A 26695-nucleotide genomic window follows, 5' to 3' on the forward strand; every position below is an offset into this window, starting at 1 on the left:
TAGTTTCGGAACTAAAGGAAATAACCATTTTGTATGAACATATATTACTTATATTTTATCGTCGATATCTTTGACTTAATTTCAATGTTGTTTTACATCTACATTATCATCTACGGTACCAATTACATATTCCGAACCAACAATTCGATAAGATTTTTGTAGCTTTACTCAGAGTAATAAACTGAAATACCTATGTTAGTTGGGTTTGTGTATCTTCCTTGTAGCGTAGAGTACACACTAAAGTAAAACGTTATGCCACGTTTAAACTATCTTGGATCTCAATTTCCTTCCAAAAAATTAACATGGCATAACAGTTTTACTCGCCGTTTCCTGGAAGATTCAAAGTATTATCTACATATAAATCCTAAAGTAATGACATGCTTTTGAAAATATTACTTCTATATTAAACTATTCACTAATCACATCATTTGATTTTTCGTCTATTTGGCTTTTGCTATCGTAAATATCCATACAATTTTGAGGAAAACATTTGAGTCACACCACATAGCTGTATAAACTGATGTTGCGCATTTAATAAAAACGACAAGTTTTTTTAAAATAAACATGTTTCAACATCTCATGATGCCATCTTCAGTATTATAAGGAATATTATGTATGTGATGAATATGTATGAGTAATATGATACTGTGATACAATTTATACACTTATGAATAGATTATTATATTACAATGAAATAGTGGTTAGACTTAATGATGAAAGTATTTACGGGCTGAATATAGTGTTAAAACGAAAAACTTGAACGTTGAGATTAGGGTTAGTTTTGTTAATGTGAAGTGCTTCTTTGATTTTGAGTGTGAATGTAGTATCTGCAGTGTCGATGATATCATGTCGATGGCATCATGAGATGTTGAAACATGTTTATTTTAAAAAAACTTGTCGTTTTTATTAAATGCGCAATATCAATAGTGCTTTTACGCAGCTACGGTAATTACTGATGTCGTAGAGTATTTTTCATACTTTTTAACATTTCAAAAAATGAAACCTCTTGGCCAATTTTTTGTAGTTAGCAGAGAATTGGAGTGTGCCAAAGCGACTGGGGACGCGACTACTAAATAAATTTGTTTCATCTAATCTGCATCATGGAATTATTTGATGTGAGAGGGAGTAATTCACCGCTAAAGATGAATTTATTTTGTTTCTTATCAATTTATTAAATATTCTTTGCTGCGACCGAGTCTTATGCAAAAGTGCGATGTATATTCTAAAATTACCAACTGTTAGAGAAGTAGTTCATAGCAGTTTTTTTGAGCAAACAATTCTTAGTAAATATTTTAACAGGAAAAAGTCTCTCTACAGTTAAAAAACACAGATCTTCATTTACATTTACGTATAGCATCCGTTAAAGCAAGTTGTTGGAGGAAATTGTTAGAGGTGGATACTGCTCGTCATTTTCAGAAATTATAAATGTCCTTCACGTTTATTACTTTTGTCATTACACACAGGTCATCACGTTGAGACAGAACTCATTGGTTAAACTATTTGAAAAAAGAAAAGCTGTTAAAATACAACGTAAGTATGTGCAATCTTTTAAAAGTATATACATTTATCTTCGGTGGAACAAAAACTTTTAACGTGAATGTAATTAAATTGTGTTTGAAGTTATTGTCTTCAACAAACAACGTGTTTTAATTTGCCAAATATGTCGTAAATGTCTACAATTGCAATTTAGCTACTTTGATGATTCAAATCGAATTTTCGTTGATACAGGACATTAGCATGTGAAACAGTCCAAATTTGTGATTTTTTCTTAGTGTTAACAACATGGTCGCTCTAAAACTACAATATTTTGTGCAGCAATAGAAAAAATCTACGAGTACTCGCGTGATCTGTTGTCCTCGTGAATTTATAAGTAGCATAACTACTGGGAGGGGCGGGGGACGGGTGAAGTCTGTCCAATGACAAGGGGTGACAGAGGTCTGGGAGACCGTGTCAATGAATATACACTGACTTCTTTAGAGGAATATAAGGTATCGGTATACAAATTCACAATAATTAATGAGACATTCAATAAATGTATAAAGTTAACTAAACATATATTTAATTTATAATTGTCTACTTTTTTATATACTTTTTTATGGAATGAAATCAAAAGATCAACTTTCAAGAACGTATACACAATTCAAGAGACATTCAACATGATGTGTAAATGGATCATTGTCCTGCTTGCTTGCATAAAGGTGGTATGTGTAGTTGGCCTCAATCCTCAATGCTCTAATGCCATATTAAATTTAGCTAAGGCAAGAAAAGCATACAACACATGGTGTCTCAACTTATCAGGTTAAAAGTCTTATAATGTAACATAATTTTTTGATTTGCTGTACCTAAGGTAACGTTCATCATTAACTTTATAGCTGTTTTCCAAAGAGGGTCCAGCTTTCTTTATTTGCTCTGCCCCTTGACAACTTTTCTCAATGAGAGAAAACCGTAGCACCCAAAGCTTTATATTAGAGTTGAAGAACATATATCCCGCATTAAGCCGCAACAGATTGAAAGCTAATTTGATAAGCCTATATTAAGACATTGAGTTTGACCTGTGCGTTAGAAAAAACATTTTAAATCAGATAAGGCATGGTTTTAGGTAACGACTTTTGCATTGCCAGTTTGATGCGATAGCTATCATTTAATAAAAGTTGACATTCAGCACGTAAAGCTATTTTATGTCACTTTTCCTATTAAAGATTTAATTATAAATGTTTTGTACAGGAAAATGCCACTGAAACAAAGTACTTCATATAGTATTTGATTGTTAGATGAATTTTTTTTTAAAAAGTATGCATCAGTCAAAAATATGATTGAGCTAGCAATCATTACGCAGATTACCCTGTAGCTAACAGTTATTATTTGTAATTTCTAAATTTATAAAAATCAAAACACAATATGTCAATATGTTAGTGATAGAAAGTGTAAAAACGCATGCATTGTGAGAAATATGCTTATATATATTGGTATACGTTATAAAATTTTTACCATAGAAATATAAAATGAAACAAGCATGTTCATGCAGTAGCAGATCAAGGGTTTGGCAAGACAAGTTACAGCTAACAATTTCAAATTCAAAATGGCTTTATAACATTGTCATAGGTGATGAATTTATAATCACAATTTTAGTGAGCTGATGCTGTGTAAGATAATTATTTTTCCATGTATTTACTGCTCTGCATGTATGAAAATCAGAGGCGTTGGAAGAACAAAGTGTGGGCAATATCAAATAAATTATTGGAATTAATTTCAAAGCTCTATCTTTTCTTTGTATTTTATGCAATGGAGAAATCAAAGAGCATTATAAAACGCCACACATTTGCTTCTTATTTTGAAATATAGGTTTTTCAGTTTATAATAATAGAAAACATAAAATTAGTATTTGACACAGAGTAATTAAATAATACTGTTACATCAAGTTGGAAAAAAAATTGGCCGTCTTAGAAAAATTTTCTGTCTAAACATGTGACATTAATAACAAATTAAGCTGAAAAGGAAAAATACAAAAGGTCTATTTGCGACTTTATTGAGGCTCCTTCTGCTGCAATATAGATACTCGTGCTCTACAGTGCAAAGAGACCTGTAGTAAAAATACACATATAGCCATTTTGCTTCTACAATGCAATGTGAAGTTGCACAGCCCTCTTTTCCAAGAGCAGGTGTGTGATGTTACCACAAGATTTGGATGTTATAAGTACCTCACATGACATTTCTAAAAATGTGCAATAAATACAGTATGATATTTAAAATAAGTACCAAAGACATGCAATGCATTCTATAAGACGTTTTAAGACCTATCCACCATACAATACTTGGGCAGTGTTTTAAATGCCAATTGTGATGTACAATATAGTGTCATCAATATACTTTACAATTTCACAAATGCTTTAGGCCTTGCTTTTGTAGAAAATTATCATTTATACAAGGTTCAGACTACAGCAATATGTATAACATTGAACGTCTCAATTTCTTTTATTGCAGTCTGCAAGAATCCAAAGCCACTAGGAATGGAAAATGGTAACATACCAGATAGGGCCATAACTGCGTCATCAGTGTCTAGTGATAAGTATCTAGCGCCATTTGCTCGATTGAGAAGAAGTTCATCAAAGTGTTCTTGGGCTCCAGCTGCAAGAAACAGAATGAACTCTTGGCATCAAGTTGATTTTGGTAAAGTTAAAATAATAACTGGGGTAGCTACTCAAGGATCTTGCATTGGGGTCGGATTTCAGAAGACTTATACTTTTTCATACAGTAATGATGGAAAAAATTGGTCACCTTACAAAGAAAATGGATCAATAAAGGTATAAACTCGAGTGAAATGATAGGCAAAGAGAGTATGCCGATACCTACCGAATATCAACAGCAGCCTTTAGACACTTCATTAGCATGGTGGAAAGCCGCGCATGCGTATTGGCTACTCACAAAAACGAGATCTTCAGAATTGGAATTTTTTAAAACTCATGTTCAATAAAATTACAAAGTTAGGATTAAATCTTATCTATCATTTACATAGCCTGGTACACAAACGATAAAAACAATTAAGGTTCAGAGATCATTCATATCTGATATTGCCTTATACCAGCATAATTTAGCACAAATATGCGCATAATAACGCTCACGTAAAAAAATGCTTGTAGTTCTAAAAGAAAGAATGAAGAACAACGGCATCGTGTATTAATTGCATTCAAATTAATGTGCTGCACTACAGGCAAATAGAGGGCAAAATTATCAACGTTATATGGAGGACAACTTTTGATGTACGTGAATTGTTCCATAGTCTACCTATTTTTGCCGCTCCTCCTGTTCTTTAATCTTCATACAAATATATACTTTATGTTGTATACTATATGTTGTATACACTAGCTACATGGTAATTCAATTATTTTACAATTTCAAAATTTTTTGGAATTTTCCTTTTCGCCATGTTGATATTTTATTCAATGAAAATTTATAAAATGTGACCAATCATAATTTGTTGGCGAAAACTCGACTGTCGTTTTGGTTTTATTAAACATAATAGTAACGTGTGCTCTCGAACGAATCTCCAACAACTATTGAATGAGATTGAGTATGATATGAAGAATTTTTAAAGCCAAGGTTTCTTTTACCTGCCGATGCAAACTCTATTGGATTAGGGAAAACGCTAAAAATTCAAGTTGTTATCCAAATTGCTTGAAATTTTGATAAACTAGGCTAAATGGCTTATATTTTCAAGAAGGAAAAATAAAATATATTTATGACTTTCTTTATTTTCGTGCGGGAGGCCTGTTTTGTTTGATCCACTAGTAGCTTGTGTTGGAAAATTTTAGTCTTTCTGTATAATAAAAAATTTATTGATGCACTGCCAATGTTTTAGTTATTTAGCACGTGTAAATTTTGTGGCATAGTAATGATAAGATCACATTTGAAGAAGATTATCACATGTTGTAGCTAAGATTTCTCTTTCTATGTCTACCTTTAAAATTTTTTTGTATGTTTTATAGATCTTTCAGGCTAACAGCAATACAGCAGGCATTGTCAAGAATTACCTTTCAACTCCAATAAAGAGTCGCTTCATCCGTCTTCATAGTAATACTTATTATTTTTATCCAACCCTCAGAGTTGAGTATTATGGCTGCTAGTAATTCTAAAAATGATAAATGGCGTACTTTAACGACATTTTCTTTTCTGGTTTTTTCAATTGTAAAAACATGCTGGGCATATTTTTGTAATAAATGGTAGTTGTGAAAACATCTTTTTGCTATTTTTAATTACCATTTCAGCAAAATTACTTGTTAGGATATGCCAGGGGTCTCCAAACTACGGCCCGCGGGCCAGATGCGGCCCGTTGGGCTTCTCAATCCGGCCCGCAGAGGCACTTCAGAAAAAATGGTAATATTATTAAACAAAATAAACTTTTTTCAGAAAGTTCACGTTATGTCGCAAGCCAACTAGCAAGAGTGGCTAACGTCAATTTTTCTCCCAACTTCCTACTTCCGTTTCAAGCACACTGCGAAATTTAAAAAGCTGAAGAATAACGTGGAAATTTTTCATATTCGTCGGCCCTCAACATGCTGGATGAAAGTTCATGTGGCCCTCTGGCTGTAAAGTATGGAGACCCCTTGGATATGCTATAAACTCCGTTAATATGACACCGCCATAGGAAGAAATCATTTTGGAGTTGTCACTTTCAAGTGATTTCGATGGATAACGCTCATCGATAACTTTTTTTAACATTTGCATTCCATCTTTCATAAAATTGACAAAACTAATAATTTGCTTCTTGCATGAGAATCTAGTTTCTCATTAATATTTTCAAACTTGTCAACTATCATATTACAAACTTATGTCGCCCTTTTTCAAGTTTGCTGCTAACGATGAACGAGTTTTGTTCACAATGATTCCCAATTTGAATTTCAATGCTGTTGTCAACACGTCTTCCATGAAGATAATTTAGTTTTCTTGGATGTAGTCTCTACAAATAATAGCAACTTGTTAATGTTAGAAAACTCTGCAGATTAAACAGAAATTTTCAACAGAAGCACGAGTCAAGTGTCCCCCATTGAGCAACTAAGTAGCATCAGAAGTAGAGCAACCCAACACCAAAGAAAGCACGTGTAAGTGGTTTTGCATGTCACGTGGTAAAAAATGTAAACATTGCTGATGCTTTCACAGATCTGTTTCATATTTTTATACGGCGCATTGTGTTTTGACATAAAAAAGTTTTAAGGTTTATTATTTTTAATAAAAATCCCTTTTTCATAATGATGGAAATGCGTGGAGTAAAGACTCCAGTTGTGGAGACTGAGAAAGAGAAACAATGATTAGATTATTATATTAGAAGCTCCCTGACTTAACTGTCATATTTATATGTAGCCATTACTTTGTACTCAATAATACCCACATAAAACAATGATACTGATCTTCAGACTAAGCATGTTCTTATAAAAATGTAACAAACGATACTCTGTAAAAGGAAACTTTGAGGTCTGAGGTTATTGACTATTTCTGAATAAAATTTTTTTCAAAACTAATGTTTCTAAAAACAAGCTCAATTTTCCAAATCAAATAAAGTAGTTTTTCGTCTTTAGTTTTGAACCCAAAGAAACCTTATAGTTAGAGAGATTGTTGTAGAGTTTTTTTTTCAAAAATTCAATCACCTCTTTATTAAATTATTTACTGCGATAGTGCAAATTAGATGGCTGAAATGATAGTTTATGGTCTTGAAAATCATTTGCTTATATTTGCATGAACCATCTTTAGCAAATGTCTCCCACTCTTTGTATTATCTGTCATTGGTCTTTTATTATCGAAGCTGTAGTAGCTACTTTAATTTTGGAATTAACTCCAATTTTAGCTAATGCTCAAATTCCAACATATGAGTATATAAATATGAGCTCCCCCCTCCAAATTATCATTAAAAATAAAAAGAGTAAAATGCATGCAGTAATTAATCTATGGCTATGTTTGCAATAGTCTGTGCAAACCAATCTGAACTCAACCAATTAAAATCATTCAATCAATCAAAGAGAATTTGCAAATCAATCATGAATACGTGTTAGAAGAACAATTAATTTCATTGTCTTATTACTTAAATGTTCCACAGTCCCTGTAAATCTTTAAAAATCTACTGGCAATCATTTGTATAATGGTGTGAAAGTCGGTTTACTGTTGTCATGATCGATTATATTTCAAGCGTCGACAGCTTGACTATGTTGTTTATATGAATACACAGGTCCGAGATAAAATAATTTCATTGTTTTCTCGAGCTAATTTCATACATAAAATTTTGTGGGAATTTATTTGAGATATTTATTAACTTCCAAAAAAGATTACAAGTAAATTAATAAAAGTGCAAGCTAATGTAAAATAAATAAAAAACTACAATCATATTATGGGGGAACGAGTTCTTAAATCAAACATTCAGCCGGAAGTAGTTCCTGTTTCACCATCACCACCATTGCTCACTTCATCATTGCTCACATCATCATTGGGAATTTCGTCTCGTTTTTTACCTAATCTTCTACGACGACGACGTCTCAGAAGTCCATACCTTTTACAGAAATAACCTTTTTCATCAGACCAATCTCCACAGTTATTATAACCATTGCATGCAAGTCTCCATAGAATGCACCTGTAACAAAATAAGGAATTTTTATTTTTTTAATTTGCGTTTCACTTATATTTAGTGCAATTTGCTCGCCTTTAACAATCAAAAAAATTAAGATAAAATTCAAGGAAAAAACTGTAAGATCATTTACAAGGAAAATTTTTTGAGAGAGCAAAATAAGGAAGCGTTTGAATTAATTTTATTGTCATAACGAACAAAGTGCCTTTCACCTTTGCGGCAGGTTTGCGAATATTAAAAAGATTGCTTGCCAAAATAAAGGCGTTTCAAAAGATGTTTTTTACAACAGCCATTTTCGTACACTTGCATTGAAAGAATGTCGATAGGCTTTTTGGTCTCTTGGATCTCTTTTGACAAAATTTCCTTTTTTATTGACCATTCTCTTGTGCAATGAATCTATTTAAAGCTGACTGGAAAAATAAAGGTGTGTACAGCACTAAAAAATAATATCAGGAAATGACCTTCAGCATACCCAACTTAGAATTTGGAATTTCATTCACATGGATATGCACTTTAAATTCCTGCAAATGTCTTAAAAATAAGCAGAGACATTACTTGTTATTTCTGCAACGATAGGAGTTTGGTCCACATTTGTTGCCAAGTGGAGTTGGACATCCAACTTCATCAGATCCATCTGCACAATTGTTTATTTTGTCACAAACTCTCCTTTTTTTAATGCATTGTCTTGTCCTTCTGCAAGTGAAGAAATTAGGTATGCACCGAGGACAACCAACCTAAACAGACATGAAGTATTGAACAATGCTCAACTTAAGCATTAATGTAATAAACAAACATAAAATACATAAAAAAATTTAAGTAGCTCCCTTAAAATTGGCTATTTTAAATTTCATTATTTACAATTCTGCAAGCAAAAAAATATGTTCTACCACGGTATTTATGATTTCCAACATAAACAGACGACAGCCTTTAATGAACAGCACAATGTATAAGACATTTGTATTTCTTTAATAATGCAACTATCAAATGTGAAATAAATTCCATCTAAAATTTACAACGAGTTGACACAAAATTATTTTCTTTAAAATGTTCTGAAAAAAATGTGCTGTCTTTTATAGTAATTGTTCCCTCCCTTACAAAATTTCAAAATCTAAAACGTATATAAAGCGTTTTATGCGTGTGAAAAGTTTTAAAACTGATCAAACTAAAGATGGTTGCTTGAAATAAGAAGATAAATAGATATTTTTCTTCTAGTATTTTAAAGATTATTTTAAAATCTTTTAAAATTTAGCCCAACTAATGTAAACACGATTTTCAGCTATTCAAAATAAACCGATATGCATTATTTATATTATATTGCTATTTTTATGCATGGGTATAAAAAGGAAGAAAAATTTTTTGAATCTATTTTCAAGTAAGACGAGAATTATGAGCTTTATACTCTTATTAAAAGCATTTTCTTTCCTAATCCTATATATATGGTTAAAATTGAGCCGTTCTTAACATATTCTTTGTACTGATTTCAGTAACTTCTAATAGCTTGATAACGATAAGCATAGAATGATTGATGAACCGCTTGTACTTAAATTTACGCGAATATGCTACATGGTATTAGCTGCAAGCATTTCAAATAATAAACCCGAAACTGTTGAATAGACTATTTTCCAGCGAAATTTTTTGTGATATTTTAATTTTCTTGAAATAAGGCGAGAAAAATCCATACTACTCACGAGTATTGTTGCTATGCCAACTCATAGAGGTTTTATTATAAATATTGAACTAGACACTAATGATAAAATAGCTACCTCATCACTTCCATCTGTACAATCTTTCACGTTATTGCATCGCCATCGTTTTAATGTACATTCTCCACTGGCACATCTAAATTGGCGACAAGGATTACATCTTTGCAAAACGATTCTTGTATGACGACCGTATCGGTAACGGACACAGACATAATTCCTTTCATCATATAATCTTCCTGAGAAATAGATTCGTTAAGAAAGTCAATGATTGATTGAACAAAAACGTCGTAATTTATTCTTGAAATAAAACTATACATAATTAGCTGAGGGATTATACATTATACATAGATGCGTATACATAATAGCACTATATGCTATTATGTATACGCATCTATCCCCACATTTTTAAAACACTCTACAATCCCTTCATAACTTATTAAGTTTGTATTAACTTGATTAATATTTAAACATGACTTTATATAAAGTATATATTACCAGTGCAGCAGGCATAACTGTAACTAAACGGCAGACGGACAGTTCTTGAAAATCTGCTGCATCTGAGAGAAACACATTTCTCGGTTTGCGGTTTACATTTTGTGACGTATCTATACGGATTTCTATATCGTCTTCTGAATACTCTGATGGAAATAACGGCTTGTGCCAGAACGATCAGTGTTAGAGTTGCGATGAAAAATTTAAACACACTCATAATCGTAACAAAGTTTCTATACAAAAGAGCAGTTTTAATGTATATACACTTCAGTTATTGGCATTTTTAAATTAAAGTGATTTTTAAAACGGTATTTGAAGTATCTACTCGAGTGCTTTTGTGTTTCACAAAGAACTGGCACAGCAAAGTGCATACGATAAACTCTCCAAAATAGCAAAAAATGATTTATACGCCATTTTTTAAGTTCGAAACATAAAAACCTTAATTTGTTTTTTTTGTTTCTTTCTTTAACCTTTTATATCAACCCCACCACACTTCACAGCATTATAACATCCAAAGCCCTGATAACAAATTTCCTAGTACTCTCCATAAAAATTCGTCTGTCATAGTGATCAAGTGTACAAATCTGAATAAAAAATTGCGCAGCAGTTTGCAGTAGACACAGTAAAATTACCATATAGGTTCATCTGAAACACTTGTGGGGCAAGCACGAAGCCAAACAAAATTTTTGTGAAAGAAAATCAAGACTTTTGCGGTTGTATAACGTAAAGATCTTTATAAATATTGCCACAAGCTCTGATTTCATATAAAATTAGTTATAAGAAGCACATACTTGAGTGTTCTTCGACCAACTGTTCTCTTCTGCAGCGTCTATCCAGAGTGCTCTGTTGCTATAGACGCGCTGGTATAAGTGACGTGCTTTTGAAGAAAGAAATGCATTTATAAATTTTTGATGAAAGATTGGAATTGGAAAGTTCTTTTGAAATGCAATGTTTTCAAAGGATTATAACATGCATACATGCATGAGGCTCTCAAATCATCAAAATTCTTCGTCCATAGCCGCAACGTCGAAAGAAATATACAAGATAATTTAGTAAAGTGTTATGCAGAAATAAATAGGATACATAACATCAAGTCTTGTAGCTAAAGACTGTGATGTGTGCCGTATTGACCACCCTTTGACGACATGATGTCGAACAATTAAAGAGCATTAATTTTCTTAGGTAATGCTACATCGGAAATTGATGAAAAAGATGTAATCAAATCGTTGTTAAAAGTCTAAGTGAACTTAATCAAAACGTAAACGGACTATAATTAATCAAGTTTACGTGCAAGAACTGGAGAAACATATATTTGACGGAGCAAATGGACAAACTGAAACAGAAGACATTGATTTTTTTAAACAAGATTTATTACTTGATTAATCAGTGTTAATACAGATAATAATAATAATAATAGCTAATCTTTATTGAGGATGCCAACATCACTAAAAAGTGGTTTACAGAGGGGTCCTCTAAAAAGTAACTAAATATAATATAACTACTTAAAAATAAAAAGAAAAAGAATACAAATCGAAAAATATGAAGATAAAACTACATCATTTGAAAATTAACATGCTAAAAACGAAACTAATTAAAATAGTGCTTTTTTGATACCACGCTTAAATTGGCTTAAGGTGGGCACATCTCTTATGGAAAGGGGTAAGGCATTCCAAACGTCCGCTGCAAAATTTATTGTTATCCAGTGCCCCCATCTTCTGTCTGCGAATGATTTGCGGATATTTCGCTTTGATCGTGTATTATAGTTATGATAGTTACTGTTCTAACAGCAGTGAAAAGTGTGCATAAAAAGGTTATTAACTACCTTAAACATGAAAATAGCACGATGCTCAGCTCTCCACCTTTCTAGAGGTTTCCAACGGAGCCTTGAAAGTGCATCTCCTCGCGGAAGCAGTAGGGGGAAGATCTAAAATGATTTGCGCAGCCTTATTGTGAAGGATCTGTAGATCTGTCATAAGTGTAGTGCTGCCCCGGTCTCCCTATATTATATCGCCGTAGTCAAAAAGGGGCAGAACAAAAGAATTAAAGAAAGTTATCCTAGCGCTTAGTAGGAGACACGACTTGATGCGATAATGAAACTTTCCATAAAACTCCGAAAATGAAACTAAATATAGCCACGATGTGAAATTGCATGAATGCAAGTAAACTTAAAAAAGTAAATACTGCATCAAATCTTCTTAAAGCTTGTGCCTAAGATTGAACAGCTTTCTAAAGGTGTCCTGTATTATTTACACAACGACCTCTTTCACTTAAAATGTCGCGAAAATAGAAATGATTTCCAACCATTTCAGACAGGCATAGTTGATCCCCATGCATAATAGAAAACTGTTATGTCAATCACTGTGAAACTTAGGTTAGTTCTTCTTCATGAATTGATGTCAAAAAGACAGAAATATCAACAGCATCTGCATGATATTATTTGTTTCACATCGGTATACTTAATCCCTATACAAAACAGTAAATCGTTATAGCGACTTTGACCACCGTCTATAGTTGTCGAAATTTATAGCATTTAAATTAATTCTGCTTAATAAATGATTGCCAAAAACAGAATCATCAACTGCTCTTGTTTCTCTATTTCTGCAACAATGCACATGCATAAACATGCCATTACGAACCTTGAATTTACTCTGCTCCATATTTTAATTTGTCAACTGTTCGATATTTTAAAAGTGAAATTGTACATTATTGGGTAGAAAATATCGTTTGCCGTGTAAACTAAATTAGCTGAACAACTTTCTATAGAAGCTTTTAATAAAAAAAATAAATCAGACTGCTCTATGTGCAAGTTTAATTAATTCAATAGCTAAATAACAAAAATTAATTAGTTCTACTTCATGAATGGTTAATTCTCAACGACAAAAATAAATTCTTATTGCCATATATAATACGGAAAATAGAACAACGAAAGCTAACAGCAAAGTTATATATAATATTTATTTTGTTAAAACTTATCATTATTCATATGTTCATGAGACTGTTTTTAGCTGTCAATCGATCTTAGTTCAAAGACCTACAACAAATGAGTAATGAAATAAATGCAGCAAATAAGTAATAAATGATTCATTTATCAAGTTTATTTGTTGTTCAAGCTTCATTTTAGCAAGTTTATTTTTTGTTTATTAGATACAATACTGTTTATCGCTGACTGAAGATAGCAGTTTAAACTGCACCAGTTTGTCTTAAAATATTTAAATTCTTTTAGTGGAAACACAATCATTTCCTAATGGTGGATGTTGAACAATTATCAAGTAACATCATTTGTAAACATGATTTCGACAGCCTGTCTTCAATATTTGGCGTGCATGCTGTATACTTGGTTAATGATTATAATAATTCAACATAATAAGAAAGAAGCAGAAACGATGATGAAAGCTTTCTAAAGGCTCACCGCTATTGCACATGAAGGATTTTCTCACCATTTAAACAGCAGTTCATATAATTTATTCAACATTGAAACAAAATATTAACATAATATAACATAAGTATTTCATTTATATTAATTCAATATTAGTTCAGTCAATATTTATAGGTATTTCAAAATGTTCAATAGTAGCATGCACTGAATGTTGAGTTTGGTCGTGACGATCAATTTATTCCCTCGCAATAAGATTATTTAAGACGTGGCAATATTTGTTTGTCTTCCCAGGTAATATTGTGTATGCTTGGTGTTAAGATCGTCATGATTTTTGTAATTACGCATTGATCACCGATTAAAATTCTTTTAAATGGGGTGCTTGTCATTTTGCAGCTCGTTAAAAATCGAATAAGCTCTTCTAATTTATATTCATTCGATCAGGGTGAATAGTTTTTCATTTTACACATTGTGGTATTATACGCGTAAGAACGAAATAAAAATCAACCGCAGAGAGAAGCTTTTAGAAAAAATTTGTGCAAGTTCAAATTTTCAACAAAGTTGTTTCAAAAAAAATCGAGGAAATAATTCTAATTTACTAACTTACGCAAGCTTAAAAAAACTTCTTGCCAGTAAAAAATTGTTTGATTGGATTACATCAGGATATTTAAAGTACCAAAACGTTAATGTAAGCTACACCAATAAGAAATAATAACTTATTTCATAACTAGTGGTTCCTCCTCTGGCTTCAATAGGTTAGTATATATATTAGACATGCTGCCTAAGGTTAACGTTGTTCATAGCCTTCTATTGGTGAAGATCATCACCATCTACGCATGAGTAGATAAATTTTGAGCTGTTCTCATTTGCCTCTTTATCAATATAGCACATTACGTGGTTTTTACAACATAAGCATTATAGTACGATAAATTATAACATGCACTAAAAACTTTCGTCGTCGTGAGGCTACTTGGTTTTGACTCATACATAATGACGCTTGTCACTGTAACATGAAATACCTGGCTAGACTAACTTCTAAAAGAATGTTGATGTTGTGTTGCGAGCTTTTTTTTTGTAAGAAAGACATAAGGTAACACACGTTACTTGATAGTGTGTAAAATTCCTTTAATTGAAGCAAATTTCATTATGCAGATTCTAAGCACAATACACGTTAATAGCATTAAAAATGTTGGCCTGCACTACAATGACGACTTAATAGAAAAGAAATAACAAATGAGTAGGCATTGTGAATCACTTAAAATAGGTTAAGTACAGTCGAAAGGATTAACTTGTAATCCAAAAACAGTATTCTTGAAAACAGCAAGGAACAAAATTGTTCTTATATTGCAATTAAAATATAATGCAATAGAAGCTTTGATTAAGACTTTAGGTGTTAGTAGAAGAAAGTCTTTCGTCTGTCGACAAAGAATTTACGCCATGGTGACAAGAACTTTGCAATTGCGCATGACACCGGATAAGTGAAATAATCAAGATATGGAAATGTTCTGTCTAGTTAGTAAGGTTTCTGTTTTCCACATGTTGTCATTATGGGATACCGAGATAAAGTTTTGATTGTTTTCTTGAGCTTAGTTCACACACCATTATTTTTGCAGGTATTTATTTGAGATAACGATTAACTTGCCAAAAAAAAGTTACAAGTCAATCAATAAACTACACGCTAATGCAAAGTAATTGTGAAACTACCTCATCCTGAGTATAAGCGAGTTCTCAAATTCAGCCGGAAGTAGTTCCTGTTTCACCATCCCCACCATTGCTCACTTCATCATTGCTCACTTCATCATTGGGAATTTCGTCTCGTTTTTTACCTAATTTTCCACGACAACGACGTCTCAGAAGGCCATACCTTTTACAGAAATAACCTTTTCATCAGACCAATCTCCACAGTTATTATAACCATTGCATGCAAATCTCCAGTGAATACACCTGCAACAAAAACATACATAATATTATATTCAATTTACACGGTTTAAACTTCTCTTGAATTTAATTCAGGTCAATGGCGTGCTGGAAATAAATTCTCCGCAAGGGGTAGCAGCTAACTCTCGAGCCGGTGCAACCTTCGACCTTTGGTCTCGGGCTTGCACTGATCTGCTCTCAAGTTCTCCCAAAGGTCTACTCAGTTTGCATAAGCCTGTGCAAACACAGTAAACATCTTTTATTTCTTAAATAAAATACATCAAGAGAGAAGATTATATGCTGATGTCTTGAAGAGCAACTCATTTAAGACATGTGCGCCAGTTTTGTAAATATTCAAAAGGTTGCATGCTAAAATAGAGGCGATTCAATTAGTGTTTTTAACATCAGCAATACTGGTAGACTTGCATCAATTTTTTGTTTTCTTCTCACAAATTGAATGTTCTCATTAACTTTTCTCTTGAGTAATGCACCTATAAAGCTGACTAAAAAAGGCATATGAAGTAATCGCAGGAAATGGCCTTCAGCATTTTATACCCAACTTCAAATTTGAAATTTCATTCACGTGCATGTGCATATTCCTGCAAATGACTTAAAATAAGCAGAGACATTACTTGTTATTTCGGCAACGATAGGAGTTTGGTCCACATTTGTTGCCAAGTGGAGTTGGACATCCAACTTCATCAGATCCATCTGCACAATTGTTGATTTTGTCACAAACTCTGCTTTTATGAACGCATTTTTTTACACTTCTGCAAGCAAACAGATATGATCTACGACGGCACTTACGACAACCAACCTAAACAGACGACAGCACTTGTTTAAACAGCGCAAAGTAAGACTTCAATATGTCTTTAATAATGTAAGAAACACAAATGAAATTAATGCCATCTATGATTAACAACGAGTTGACACAAAATGATTTTCCTTAAAATGTTCTTAAAGAGAATTGTGATGCCTACCGTAGCTTTTTTAGCAATTGTTTGGCCTTTATGAAATATAAACATAAAAATAGATTTGTTTTGTATCTACCTCATCACTTCCATCAGTACAATCTTTCACGTTATTGCATCGCCATCGTTTCAATGTACATTCTCCACTGGCACATCTAAATTGGCGACATGGATTACATCTTTGCAAAACGATTCTTGAATAACGACCGTAGCGGTAACGGACACAAACATAATTCCTTTCGTCATATAATCTTCCTGAGAAATAAATGGGTTACAAAATCAGTGAATGATTGAACAAAACGTCATAATGTATCCTTGAAATAAAACTATACATAGCATGATGCGCTAAGCTATGATGAGGGGTCAAAAGCACTGTCCTACATATAGAGTATGCTCTCATACTAGTATGCACCTCCCCCTAATGTTCCACAGTCGTTGCACAGCTTATTGAATTAGTCCTTGATCAAAAGTAAACAACGTGGCTTTATACAATCAGAAAATATATCTTACCAGTGCAGCAAGCATAACTGTAACTAAACGGCAGACGGGCAGTTCTTGAAAATCTGCCGCATCTGAGAAAACACATTTCTCGGTTTGCGGTTTACATCTTGTGACGTATCTATACGGATTTCTATGTCGTATTCTGAACAATTTGATGGAAATCACGGATTGTACCAGAACAATCAGTGTCAGAGTTGCGATGACAGTTTTAATTGCACTCATAATCGTAGCGAAATTTCTACAAAAACAGAGCAGTTTTAATGTATGTACACTGCACATGTTAGCATTTTCGAATTGCAGTAATTTTTAAAAATTATGTTTAAAGTATGTTGCGAGTGATTTGTGTGTGTCACAGAACTGAAAAAACTAAGTGCATATAAATAAACACTTCAAATTAGCAAAGAATGATTTCTTATGCGTCATTCTTAATATCGCAATGTGGCAACCAGTGGCGTGCGGTCATGCAAGCGTAGGCAAAGCGCTTGCCTAAGCATTTTACCGAACAAAAATTTTTTGGATCAATCTCTGAGCAAAATCAGTTTAAATTTTTCTGTTCTAAACAATGTCAATGAAATCTTTTGTCTAAATTGTCTTTACAGTTGAAATGCTTGCTATTTATACGTGATTTACTGTCGTGGTTTTCGGTTTCACTTTGCCACACTTTTAAGATGAGTCAAGTGGATTAAATACACCTTAAAAATTTCTTATTTATTAACCAAGGCAAGCGCGCTTGCCTTCGGAGCTCAATTTGAACATTTGCGCATGCGTTAATCTAAATTTGGAGGCTTCTTATTCGAGAAATATCGAGAAAAGGCAAGCGGCGCTTCTAAGGGCGCCGCTTGATAGCGATTGGTCAACAGTCTTATACGCTCGCAATTTTAAACACATATCAGCGCGCGAATAATATTCGTATATTCAACACATTGGACATCCGAATTATTCACGCTGTTAATGTTATCGTTTATTAAAAGATGACTGAGAGCGAAAGGTAATGTTCTGATTTCTAATTCAAAGTAGTAGGTGCTTTACTGGTTATTTTATTATTTTCTGCGCACAATGTGCGTAAACAAGCAGGGCCGCAGTCTGCAGAGATATCGAAATGCACGCAAACGTGTGTTGTGGTAAAGTATGACTAGCATTATGACCAAAACACTATGCTCTTGTCAGTCTTGTGTCGTTGAATTCGTAAATTAATGACTAAAAATAAAAGGTACAAGATACTAAATAATAAACACGACTCTCCGATATTCTGAAACGTACGAGTCAGTGCCAGACACATTTTGAAGAACGGGAGAACACGTTGCCATGACGTCATTATACCAAAATATAAACATTAAAAAACGCCATGGCCTCAGTTTGTAACACACCGTGCCAATTTTGTTCGCGAAACTGGCTGTTCTTAATTGTTATAATCACGACTGCTACAATACATTTCGCGCCTATTGTCTTGCAATTTATGTATGTAGAAGATATTATCTGTAGCATGTAATACAAGATTATGATATTGACAAGAGCTTCCTTTTGCGTAGTAGTTTTGATATTTGTATCCGGTAGATATCATGTAACTGATGTAAGGTATAAATAAGATTGATGTTCCTATAAAATATATAGCATAGGAATTTTCATCCTTTTATGTTCTACTTCTACATTCGGTATTTTCACGACACCTGTACAACATGACTGAATGCATTGTGGAATCACTGTCAGCGCTTGCCTATTAAATTCGGTCACCGCACGCCACTGGTGGCAACCTCATTCTTTAAATTTCTTCTATTCACCCCAACCCACTCCACAACACTTTAACATTTAAGGCTTTAAGCATTGGCCCTAACAACAAATTTTCCAGAGCTTTTGATAAAAATTCGTCAGTGTTCAAGTGTACAAATCTGAATAAAAACACATTTCTCGGTTTGCGGTTTACATTTTGTGACGTATCTATACGGATTTCTATATCGTCTTCTGAATACTCTGATGGAAATAACGGCTTGTGCCTGAGCCATCAGTGTTAGAGTTGCGATGAAAAATTTAAACACGCTCATAATCGTAGCAAAGTTTCTATACAAAAGAGCAGCTTTAATGTATATACACTGCACTTATTGGCATTTTTAAATTACAGTGATTTTTAAAACGGTATTTGAAGTATCTACTCGAGTGCTTTTGTGTTTCACTAAGAACTGGCACAGCAAAGTGCATACGATAAACTCTCCAAAATAGCAAAGAATGATTTATACGCCATTTTTAGGTTCGGAAAATAAAAACCACTTCGTAACATTGTGCAATGCAAAGCCCTGATAACAAATTTCCTAGAACTCTACATAAAATTCGTCTTTCATAGTGACCAAGTGTACAAATCTGAATAAAAAATTGCGCAGCAATTTTTGAAGTTGATTATAACACAGTATAGTTGCCATTTAGGTTCGCCTGAAACAATTGTGGCAAGCACGAAGCCAAACAAAAGTTTTTTGTGAAAGAAAATCAAGCCTTTTGCGGTTGCATAACTTAAGGATCTCTAAAAATATTGCCAAAATCTCTGACTTCATATATAATTAGTTATAAGAAGCACATACTTCAGTGTTCTTCGACCAACTGTCTTCTTCTGAAGCGTCTATGAAGAGAGCTCTGTTGCTATTGACGCGCTGCTGAAAGTGCACGAGGCGACGCTAAAAGTGACGTGCTTTTGAAAAAGAGAAATGCATTTACAAATTTTTGATGAAAGATTGGTATTGGTAATTTAGATATGCATAGTTAAGTTCTTTTGAAATGCAATGTTTTGAAAGGATTATAACATGCATACATGCATATATGAGGCGTACAAATCATCAAAATTCTTCGCCCATAGCCGCAACGTCGAAAGAAATATACAAGATAATTTGTTAAAGTTTTATTCCGAAATAAATAGGATACATAACATCAAGTCTTGTTGCTAAAGACTGTGATGTGTGCCGTATTGACCACCCTTTGACGACATGATGCCGAACAATTAAAGAGCATTAATTTTCTCAGGTAATGCTACATCGGAAATTGATGAAAAAGATGTGATCAAATCGTTGTTAAAAGTCTAAGTGAGCTTAATCAAAACGTAAACGGGCTATAATTAATCAAGTCTATGTGCAAGGCCTGGAGAAACATATATTTGACGGAGCAAATAGACAAACTGAAACAGAAGACATTAAACTTTTTAAATAACATTTATTACTTGATCAATCAGTGTTCATAAAGATAACGAAGCTTTCCATAAAAACTCCGAAATTGAACCTAAAATAGCCACGATGTGACATTGCATGAATGCAAGTAAATTTAAAAAAGTAAATACTGCATCAAATGTTCTCAAAGCTTGTTTCTAAAATTCAACAACTTTCTACTGCTGTCCGATAGTATTTACACAACGACCTTTTTCACTTAACATGTCGCTAAAAAAGAGATTATTTCTAACCATTTCAGACAGTCATAGTTCATCCCCATGCATAATAGAAATTTGTTATGTCAATCACTGTGAAACTTAGGTTAGTTCTTCTTCATGAATAGGTGACAAAAAAGACCGAAGTATGACAGCATCTGCATGATATTATTTGTTTCACATCGGTATAGTTAATCCCTATACAAAACAATAAGTCGTTATAGTGACTTTGACCACCGTCTATAGTTGTCACAATTTATAACATTTAAATTAGTTCTGCTTGATAAATGATTGCCAAAAACAGAATCATCAACTGCTCTTGTTTCTCTATTTCTGCAACAATGCACATGCGTAAACATGCCTATTACGAACCTTGAATTTACTGTGCTCAATATTTTAATCTGTCAACTGTTCGATATTTTAAAAGTGAAATTGTACATTAATGGGTAGAAAATATCGTTTGCCGTGTAAACTAAATTAGCTGAACAACTTTCGAGAGAAGCTGCCAATAAAAACAAAAATCAGTCTGCTCTATGTGCAAGTTGAATTAATTCAGTAGCTAAGTAACAAAAATTAATTAGTTCTACTTCATGAATGGTTAATTCTCAACGACAAAAATAAATTCTTATTGCCACATATAATACGGAAAATAGAAGAACGAAAGCTAAGAGCAAAGTTATTTACAATATTTATTTTCTTAAAACTTATCATTATTCATATATTCATGAGACTGTTTTTAGCTGTCAATCAATCATAAATCAAAGACGTACAACAAATGAATAATGAAATAAATGCAGCAAATAAGTAATAAATGATTCATTTATCAAGTTTATTAGTTGTTCAAGCCTCATTTTAGCAAGTTTATTTGTTGTGTTTAATAGTTACAATACTGTTTATCGCTGACTGAAGATAGGAGTTTAAATTGCACCAGTTTGTCTTGAAATATTTAAATTCTTTTAGTGGAAACACAATTATTTCCTAATGGTAGATGTTGAACAATAATCAAGTAACATCATTTTTAAACATGATTTCGACAGCCTGTCTTCAATATTTGACGTGCATGCTGTACACTTGGTTGATGATTATAATAATTCAACATAAAAGAAAGAAGCAGAAACCATGATAAAAGCTTTTTACAGGCTCACCGCTATTGCACATTAAGGATTTTCTCACCATTTAAACAGAAGTTCATTTAATTTATTCAACATTGAAACAAAATATTAACATAATATAACATAAGTATTTCATTTATATTAATTCAATATTAGTTCAGTGACTAATTATAGGTATTTCAATATGTTCAATGGTAGCATGCACTGAATGTTGAGTTTGGTCGTGACGATCAATTTATTCGCTCGCAATAAGATTATTTAAGACGTGGCAATATTTGTTTGACTTCCCAGGTAATATTGTGTATGCATGGTGTTAAGAGCGTCATGATTTTTGTAATTACGCATTGATCACCGATTAAAATTCTTTTAAATGTGGTCTTGCCATTTTGCAGCTCGTTAAAAATCGAATAAGCTCTTCTAATTTATATTCATTCTACCAGGGTGAATATTTTTTCATGTTTACACATTGTGGTATTATACGTGTAAGAACGAAATATAAATTAACTGCAGAGAAAAGTTTTTAGAAAGAACTTGTACAAGTTCAAATTTTCAACAAACTTGATTTGAAAAAAAAATCGAGGAAATAATTCTAATTTACTAACTTACTCAAGCATTAAAAAACTTCTTGCCATTAAAAAATTGTTTGATTGGATTACATTAGGATAGTTAAAGTACCAAAACGTTAATGTAAGCTACACCAATAAAAAATAATGACGTATTTTATAACTAGTGGTTCCTCCTCTGGCTTCAATAGGTTAGTATATATATTAGACATGCTGCCTAAGATTATTGTAGTCCATAGCTTTCTAATGGTGAAGATCATCACATGTACGCATAATATGAGTAGATAAGTTTTGAGCCATTCTCATTTGCTTCTTTATTATTATAGCACTTTATGTATTTCTTACAGCGTAAGTATTATAGTACAATAAATTATAACATGCACTAATGACTTTCGTTGCGACATCTTCGTCGAGAAGCTACTTGGTTTTTTCTCATACATAATAACGCTTGTCACTGTAACATGAAATACCTGGCTGGACTAACTTGCAAGAGAATTTTCTCCGTTGTGTTGAGAGCTGTTTTTTGTAAGAAAGACATAAGATAACACACGTTATATGATAGTGTGTGAAAATTCCTTTTAAATGAAGTAAATTTCATTATGCAGTTTTTAATCACATTATATGTTAATAGCATTAAAAATGTTGGCCTGCACTACAACGACGACTTCAAACAAAATAGAAAAGAAGAAAAGTTGATCCTGTCGACTGTAATTAACCTGTTTATTTGTTGTAATCACAATAAAACAATATTCTTGAAAACCGCAACGAACTAAATTGTTTATATATTGCAATCCTAATATATATTGCAATAACAGCTTTGATTAAGACTTTAGCTATTAGTAAAAGAAAATGTTTCATCAGTCGACAAAAAATTTACGACATTGTGACAAGAGCTTTGCAATTGCCCATGACAGCGGTAAGTCAAATAATCAATTAAAACTTTGACAACCTTGATAGAATGGAAGTGTTCTGTCTAGTTCGTAAGGTTTCTTTTTTCCACATGTTCTCATTATGGGATACCGAGATAAAGTTTTGATTGTTTCTTGAGCTTAGTTCACACACCAATATTTTTGCAGATATTTATTTGAGATAACGATTAACTTGCCAAAAAAAGTTACAAGTAAATCAATAAACTACACGCTAATGCAAAGTAATTGTGAAACTACCTAATCCTGAGTATAAACGAGTTCTCAAATCAAAAATTCAGCCGGAAGTAGTTCCTGTTTCACCATCCCCACCATTGCTCACTTCATCATTGCTCACATCATCATTGGGAATTTCGTCTCGTTTTTTACCTAATCTTCCACGACGACGTCTTAGAAGTCCATACCTTCTACAGAAATAACCTTTTTCATCAGACCAATCTCCACAGTTATTATAACCATTGCATGCAAATCTCCAGTGAATGCACCTGCAACAAAATGAATTAATTCATAGTTTTATATTCAAATTACACGGTTTACACTTCTCTTGAATTTAAGTGAGGTCAGTGGCGTGCTGGAAATAACTTCTCCGCAAGGGGTAGCAGCTAACTCTCGAGCCGGTGCAACACTCGACCTTCGGTCTCGGGCATGCACTGATCTGCTCTTGAGTTCTGTGCAAACATAGTAAACATCTTTTATTTCTTAAATAAGATATGTCCAGAGAGAAGATTATATGCTGATGTCTTGAAGAGCAAATCATTTAAGACCTGTGCGCCAGTTTTGTGAATATTCAAAAGATTGCATGCTAAAATAGAGGCGATTCAATTAGTGTTTTTAACATCAGCAATACTGGTAGACTCGCATCAAATTTTTATATTCTTCTCACAAATTGAATGTTCTCATTAACTTTTCTCTTGAGTAATGCACATATAAAGCTGACTAAAAAAGGCGTATGAAATAATCTCAGGAGATTTCCTTCAGCATTTTATACCCAACATCAAATTTGAAAATTCATTCACAAGCATATTCATATTCCTGCAAATGACTTAATATAAGCAGAGACATTACTTGTCATTTCGGCAACGATAAGAGTTTGGTCCACATTTGTTTCCAAGTGGAGTTGGACATCCAACTTCATCAGATCCATCTGCACAATTGTTCACTTTGTCACAAACTCTGCTTTTATGAACGCAACTTTTTACACTTCTGCAAGCAAACAGATATGATCTACGACGGCACTTGCGACAACCAACCTAAACAGACGACAGCACTTGTTTAAACAGCGCAAAGTAAGACTTTAATAAGTCTTTAATGATGTAAGAAACACAAATGAAATTAATGTCATCTAAGATTTACAACGAGTTGACACAAAATGATTTTCCTTAAAATGTTCTTAAAGAGAAGTGTGATGTCTACCGTAGCTTTTTTAGCAATTGTTTCGCCTTTATAAAATTTTCAGATCTAAAACGTACTTTAAAACGTTGCATGCATGTAAAAGTTTCTTGTAACTAATCAACTGAATAGAAATAGATTTCTTTTGTATTTTTGCTTTGAAAACTTTGCGCATGATACTTCAAATTGTTTTGAAAAAACAGCAAATAAGGTCATTGTTAACACTTGTACCAAAGTGATTTTAAGCGGAACATAATTGATTAAAAGTCTTAAAATGTACGCTAATGTAACAAAGATGATCAGCTTTGCAAAATAGACCTTTGTGCATTATTTTCATCATCATTTTGATGCAAGTGTGCGCAAGGGTAGAAGTGCAAGAAATAATTTTATGTCAAACAATCTAATTCTACGTAAAACGAGAGAAAAGAGCGTGGTTACTTTTCTCAAAACTATTTCCTTAAATTCTGAATTTTTGTCAGTAACTTCTGATTGCTTGATAACAATAAGCATAGGCTTAGGATGAGTGCTGCACCGCCAGAACTTAAATTTAAATTATCGACATGACAGCTTCACAAAATTCCTCTGTTGAGAATTGCAACAGTAACGAGACCAAGTTATAAACACAAGACGTTTGAATAGACTAGCTAGAGCGACATAAATGCATACTGTGCGTATAGGGAATCTGGCCATGCCAATTCATATAAATTTTATCATAAACAAAACTCACTAATGATTAACTACCTCATCACTTCCATCAGTACAATCTTTCACGCTATTGCATCGCCATCGTTTCAATGTACAACCTCCACTGGCACATCTAAATTGGCAACACGGATTACATCTTTGCAAAACGATTCTTGAATAACGACGGTAGCGGTAACGGACACAGACATAATTCCTTTCATCATATAATCTTCCTGAGAAATAGATTCATTAAGAAAGCCAATGATTGATTGAACAAAAACGTCGTAATTCATTCTTGTAATAAAACTATACATATTTGGTTAAGGTATTAATTAAAAGCAATTTATGCTATTATGTATACACACCTATCCCCACTATTTTAAAACACTCCACAGTCCCTTCATAACTTATTAAGTCTGTATTAACTTGATTAATATTTAATATGGTTTTACAGAAAGTATATCTTACCAGTGCAGCAGGCATAGCTGTAACTAAACGGCAGATGGACAGTTCTTGAAAACCTGCCGCATCTGAGAGAAACACATTTCTCGGTTCGTGGTTTACATTTTGGGACGTATCTATACGGATTTCTATATCGTCTTCTGATTACTCTGATGGAAATAACGGCTTGTACCAGAACGATTAGTGTTAGAGTTGCGATGAAAAATTTAAACACGCTCATAATCGTAGCAAAGTTTCTATACAAAAGAGCAGTTTTAATGTATATACACTGCACTTATTGGCATTTTTAAATTACAGTGATTTTTAAAACGGTATTTGAAGTATCTACTCGAGTGCTTTTTCGTTTCACAAAGAACTGGCACAGCAAAGTGCATACGATAAACTCTCCAAAATAGCAAAGAATGATTTATACGCCATTTTTTAAGTTCGAAACATAAAAACCTTAATTTGTTTGTTTTGTTTCTTTCTTTAACCTTTTATATCAACCCCACCACACTTCACAGCATTATAACATCCAAAGCCCTGATAACAAATTTCCTAGTACTCTCCATAAAAATTCGTCTGTCATAGTAATCAAGTGTACAAATCTGAATAAAAAATTGCGCGGCAGTTTGCAGTAGACACAGTAAAATTACCATATAGGTTCGCCTGAAACACTTGTGGGCAAGCACGAAGCCAAACAAAATTTTGTGAAAGAAAATCAAGCCTTTGCGGTTGCATAACTTAAGGATCTCTAAAATATTGCCAAAATCTCTGACTTCATATAAAATTAGTTATAAGAAGCACATACTTGAGTGTTCTTCGACCAACTGTTTACTTCTAAAGCGTATATCAAGAGAGGTCTGTTGCTATTGATGCGCTGCTAAAACTGCACGAGGCGACGCCAAAAGTGACGTGCTTTTGAAAAAAGAAATGCATTTATAAATTTTTGATGAAAGATTGGTATTGGTAATTTAGATATGCATAGTTAAGTTCTTTTGAAATGCAATGTTTTGAAAGGATTATAACATGCATACATGCATATATGAGGCGCACAAAGCATCAAAATTCTTCGCCCATAGCCGCAACGTCGAAAGAAATATACAAGATAATTTGTTA

General features: G+C 33.0%; 3 protein-coding genes and 1 long non-coding RNA gene across 7 annotated transcripts; 1 reads left to right on the forward strand and 3 right to left on the reverse strand.

The window, feature by feature from the left end:
• Positions 1-1467: 1467 nt before the first annotated feature.
• Positions 1468-5730, forward strand: LOC124455689 (coagulation factor V-like). Of its 4 annotated transcripts, none has more exons than XM_047006325.1 (4): positions 1468-1530; positions 1773-2298; positions 3982-4301; positions 5484-5730. In XM_047006325.1, the coding sequence occupies exons 2-4, from the start codon at positions 2157-2159 to the stop codon at positions 5619-5621; spliced, it is 600 nt and encodes a 199-aa protein (XP_046862281.1). In that variant the 5' UTR covers positions 1468-1530; positions 1773-2156; the 3' UTR covers positions 5622-5730. The 4 variants fall into 4 exon arrangements, with proteins under 4 accessions (XP_046862281.1, XP_046862283.1, XP_046862282.1 ...); XM_047006327.1 differs by having other exon boundaries at positions 1472-1530; positions 2114-2298; XM_047006326.1 differs by lacking the exon at positions 1468-1530 and having other exon boundaries at positions 1654-1988; positions 2114-2298.
• A 2036-nt stretch (positions 5731-7766) lies between these two features.
• On the reverse strand, positions 7767-11119 carry LOC124455707 (sortilin-related receptor-like). Its single transcript, XM_047006347.1, has 5 exons — positions 11094-11119; positions 10306-10535; positions 9871-10046; positions 8663-8841; positions 7767-8113 (listed from the first exon to the last, which is right to left on the reverse strand). Exons 2-5 carry the CDS (start codon positions 10517-10519, stop codon positions 7903-7905), a joined length of 780 nt encoding a protein of 259 aa, XP_046862303.1. The 5' UTR covers positions 10520-10535; positions 11094-11119; the 3' UTR covers positions 7767-7902.
• Positions 11120-15276: 4157 nt separating this feature from the next.
• Positions 15277-17092, reverse strand: LOC124455709. Its single transcript, XR_006951994.1, has 4 exons — positions 17074-17092; positions 16643-16818; positions 16225-16409; positions 15277-15619 (listed from the first exon to the last, which is right to left on the reverse strand). It is a non-coding gene; the product is annotated as an uncharacterized LOC124455709 (long non-coding RNA).
• A 6247-nt stretch (positions 17093-23339) lies between these two features.
• Positions 23340-24961, reverse strand: LOC124455846 (low-density lipoprotein receptor-like). Its single transcript, XM_047006464.1, has 3 exons — positions 24890-24961; positions 24128-24312; positions 23340-23547 (listed from the first exon to the last, which is right to left on the reverse strand). Exons 1-3 carry the CDS (start codon positions 24959-24961, stop codon positions 23340-23342), a joined length of 465 nt encoding a protein of 154 aa, XP_046862420.1.
• Between the last annotated feature and the right edge of the window lie 1734 nt (positions 24962-26695).

Source organism: Xenia sp. Carnegie-2017, unplaced genomic scaffold (assembly GCF_021976095.1).
Source record: "Xenia sp. Carnegie-2017 unplaced genomic scaffold, XeniaSp_v1 HiC_scaffold_4, whole genome shotgun sequence".
Lineage (NCBI taxonomy): Eukaryota > Metazoa > Cnidaria > Anthozoa > Malacalcyonacea > Xeniidae > Xenia > Xenia sp. Carnegie-2017.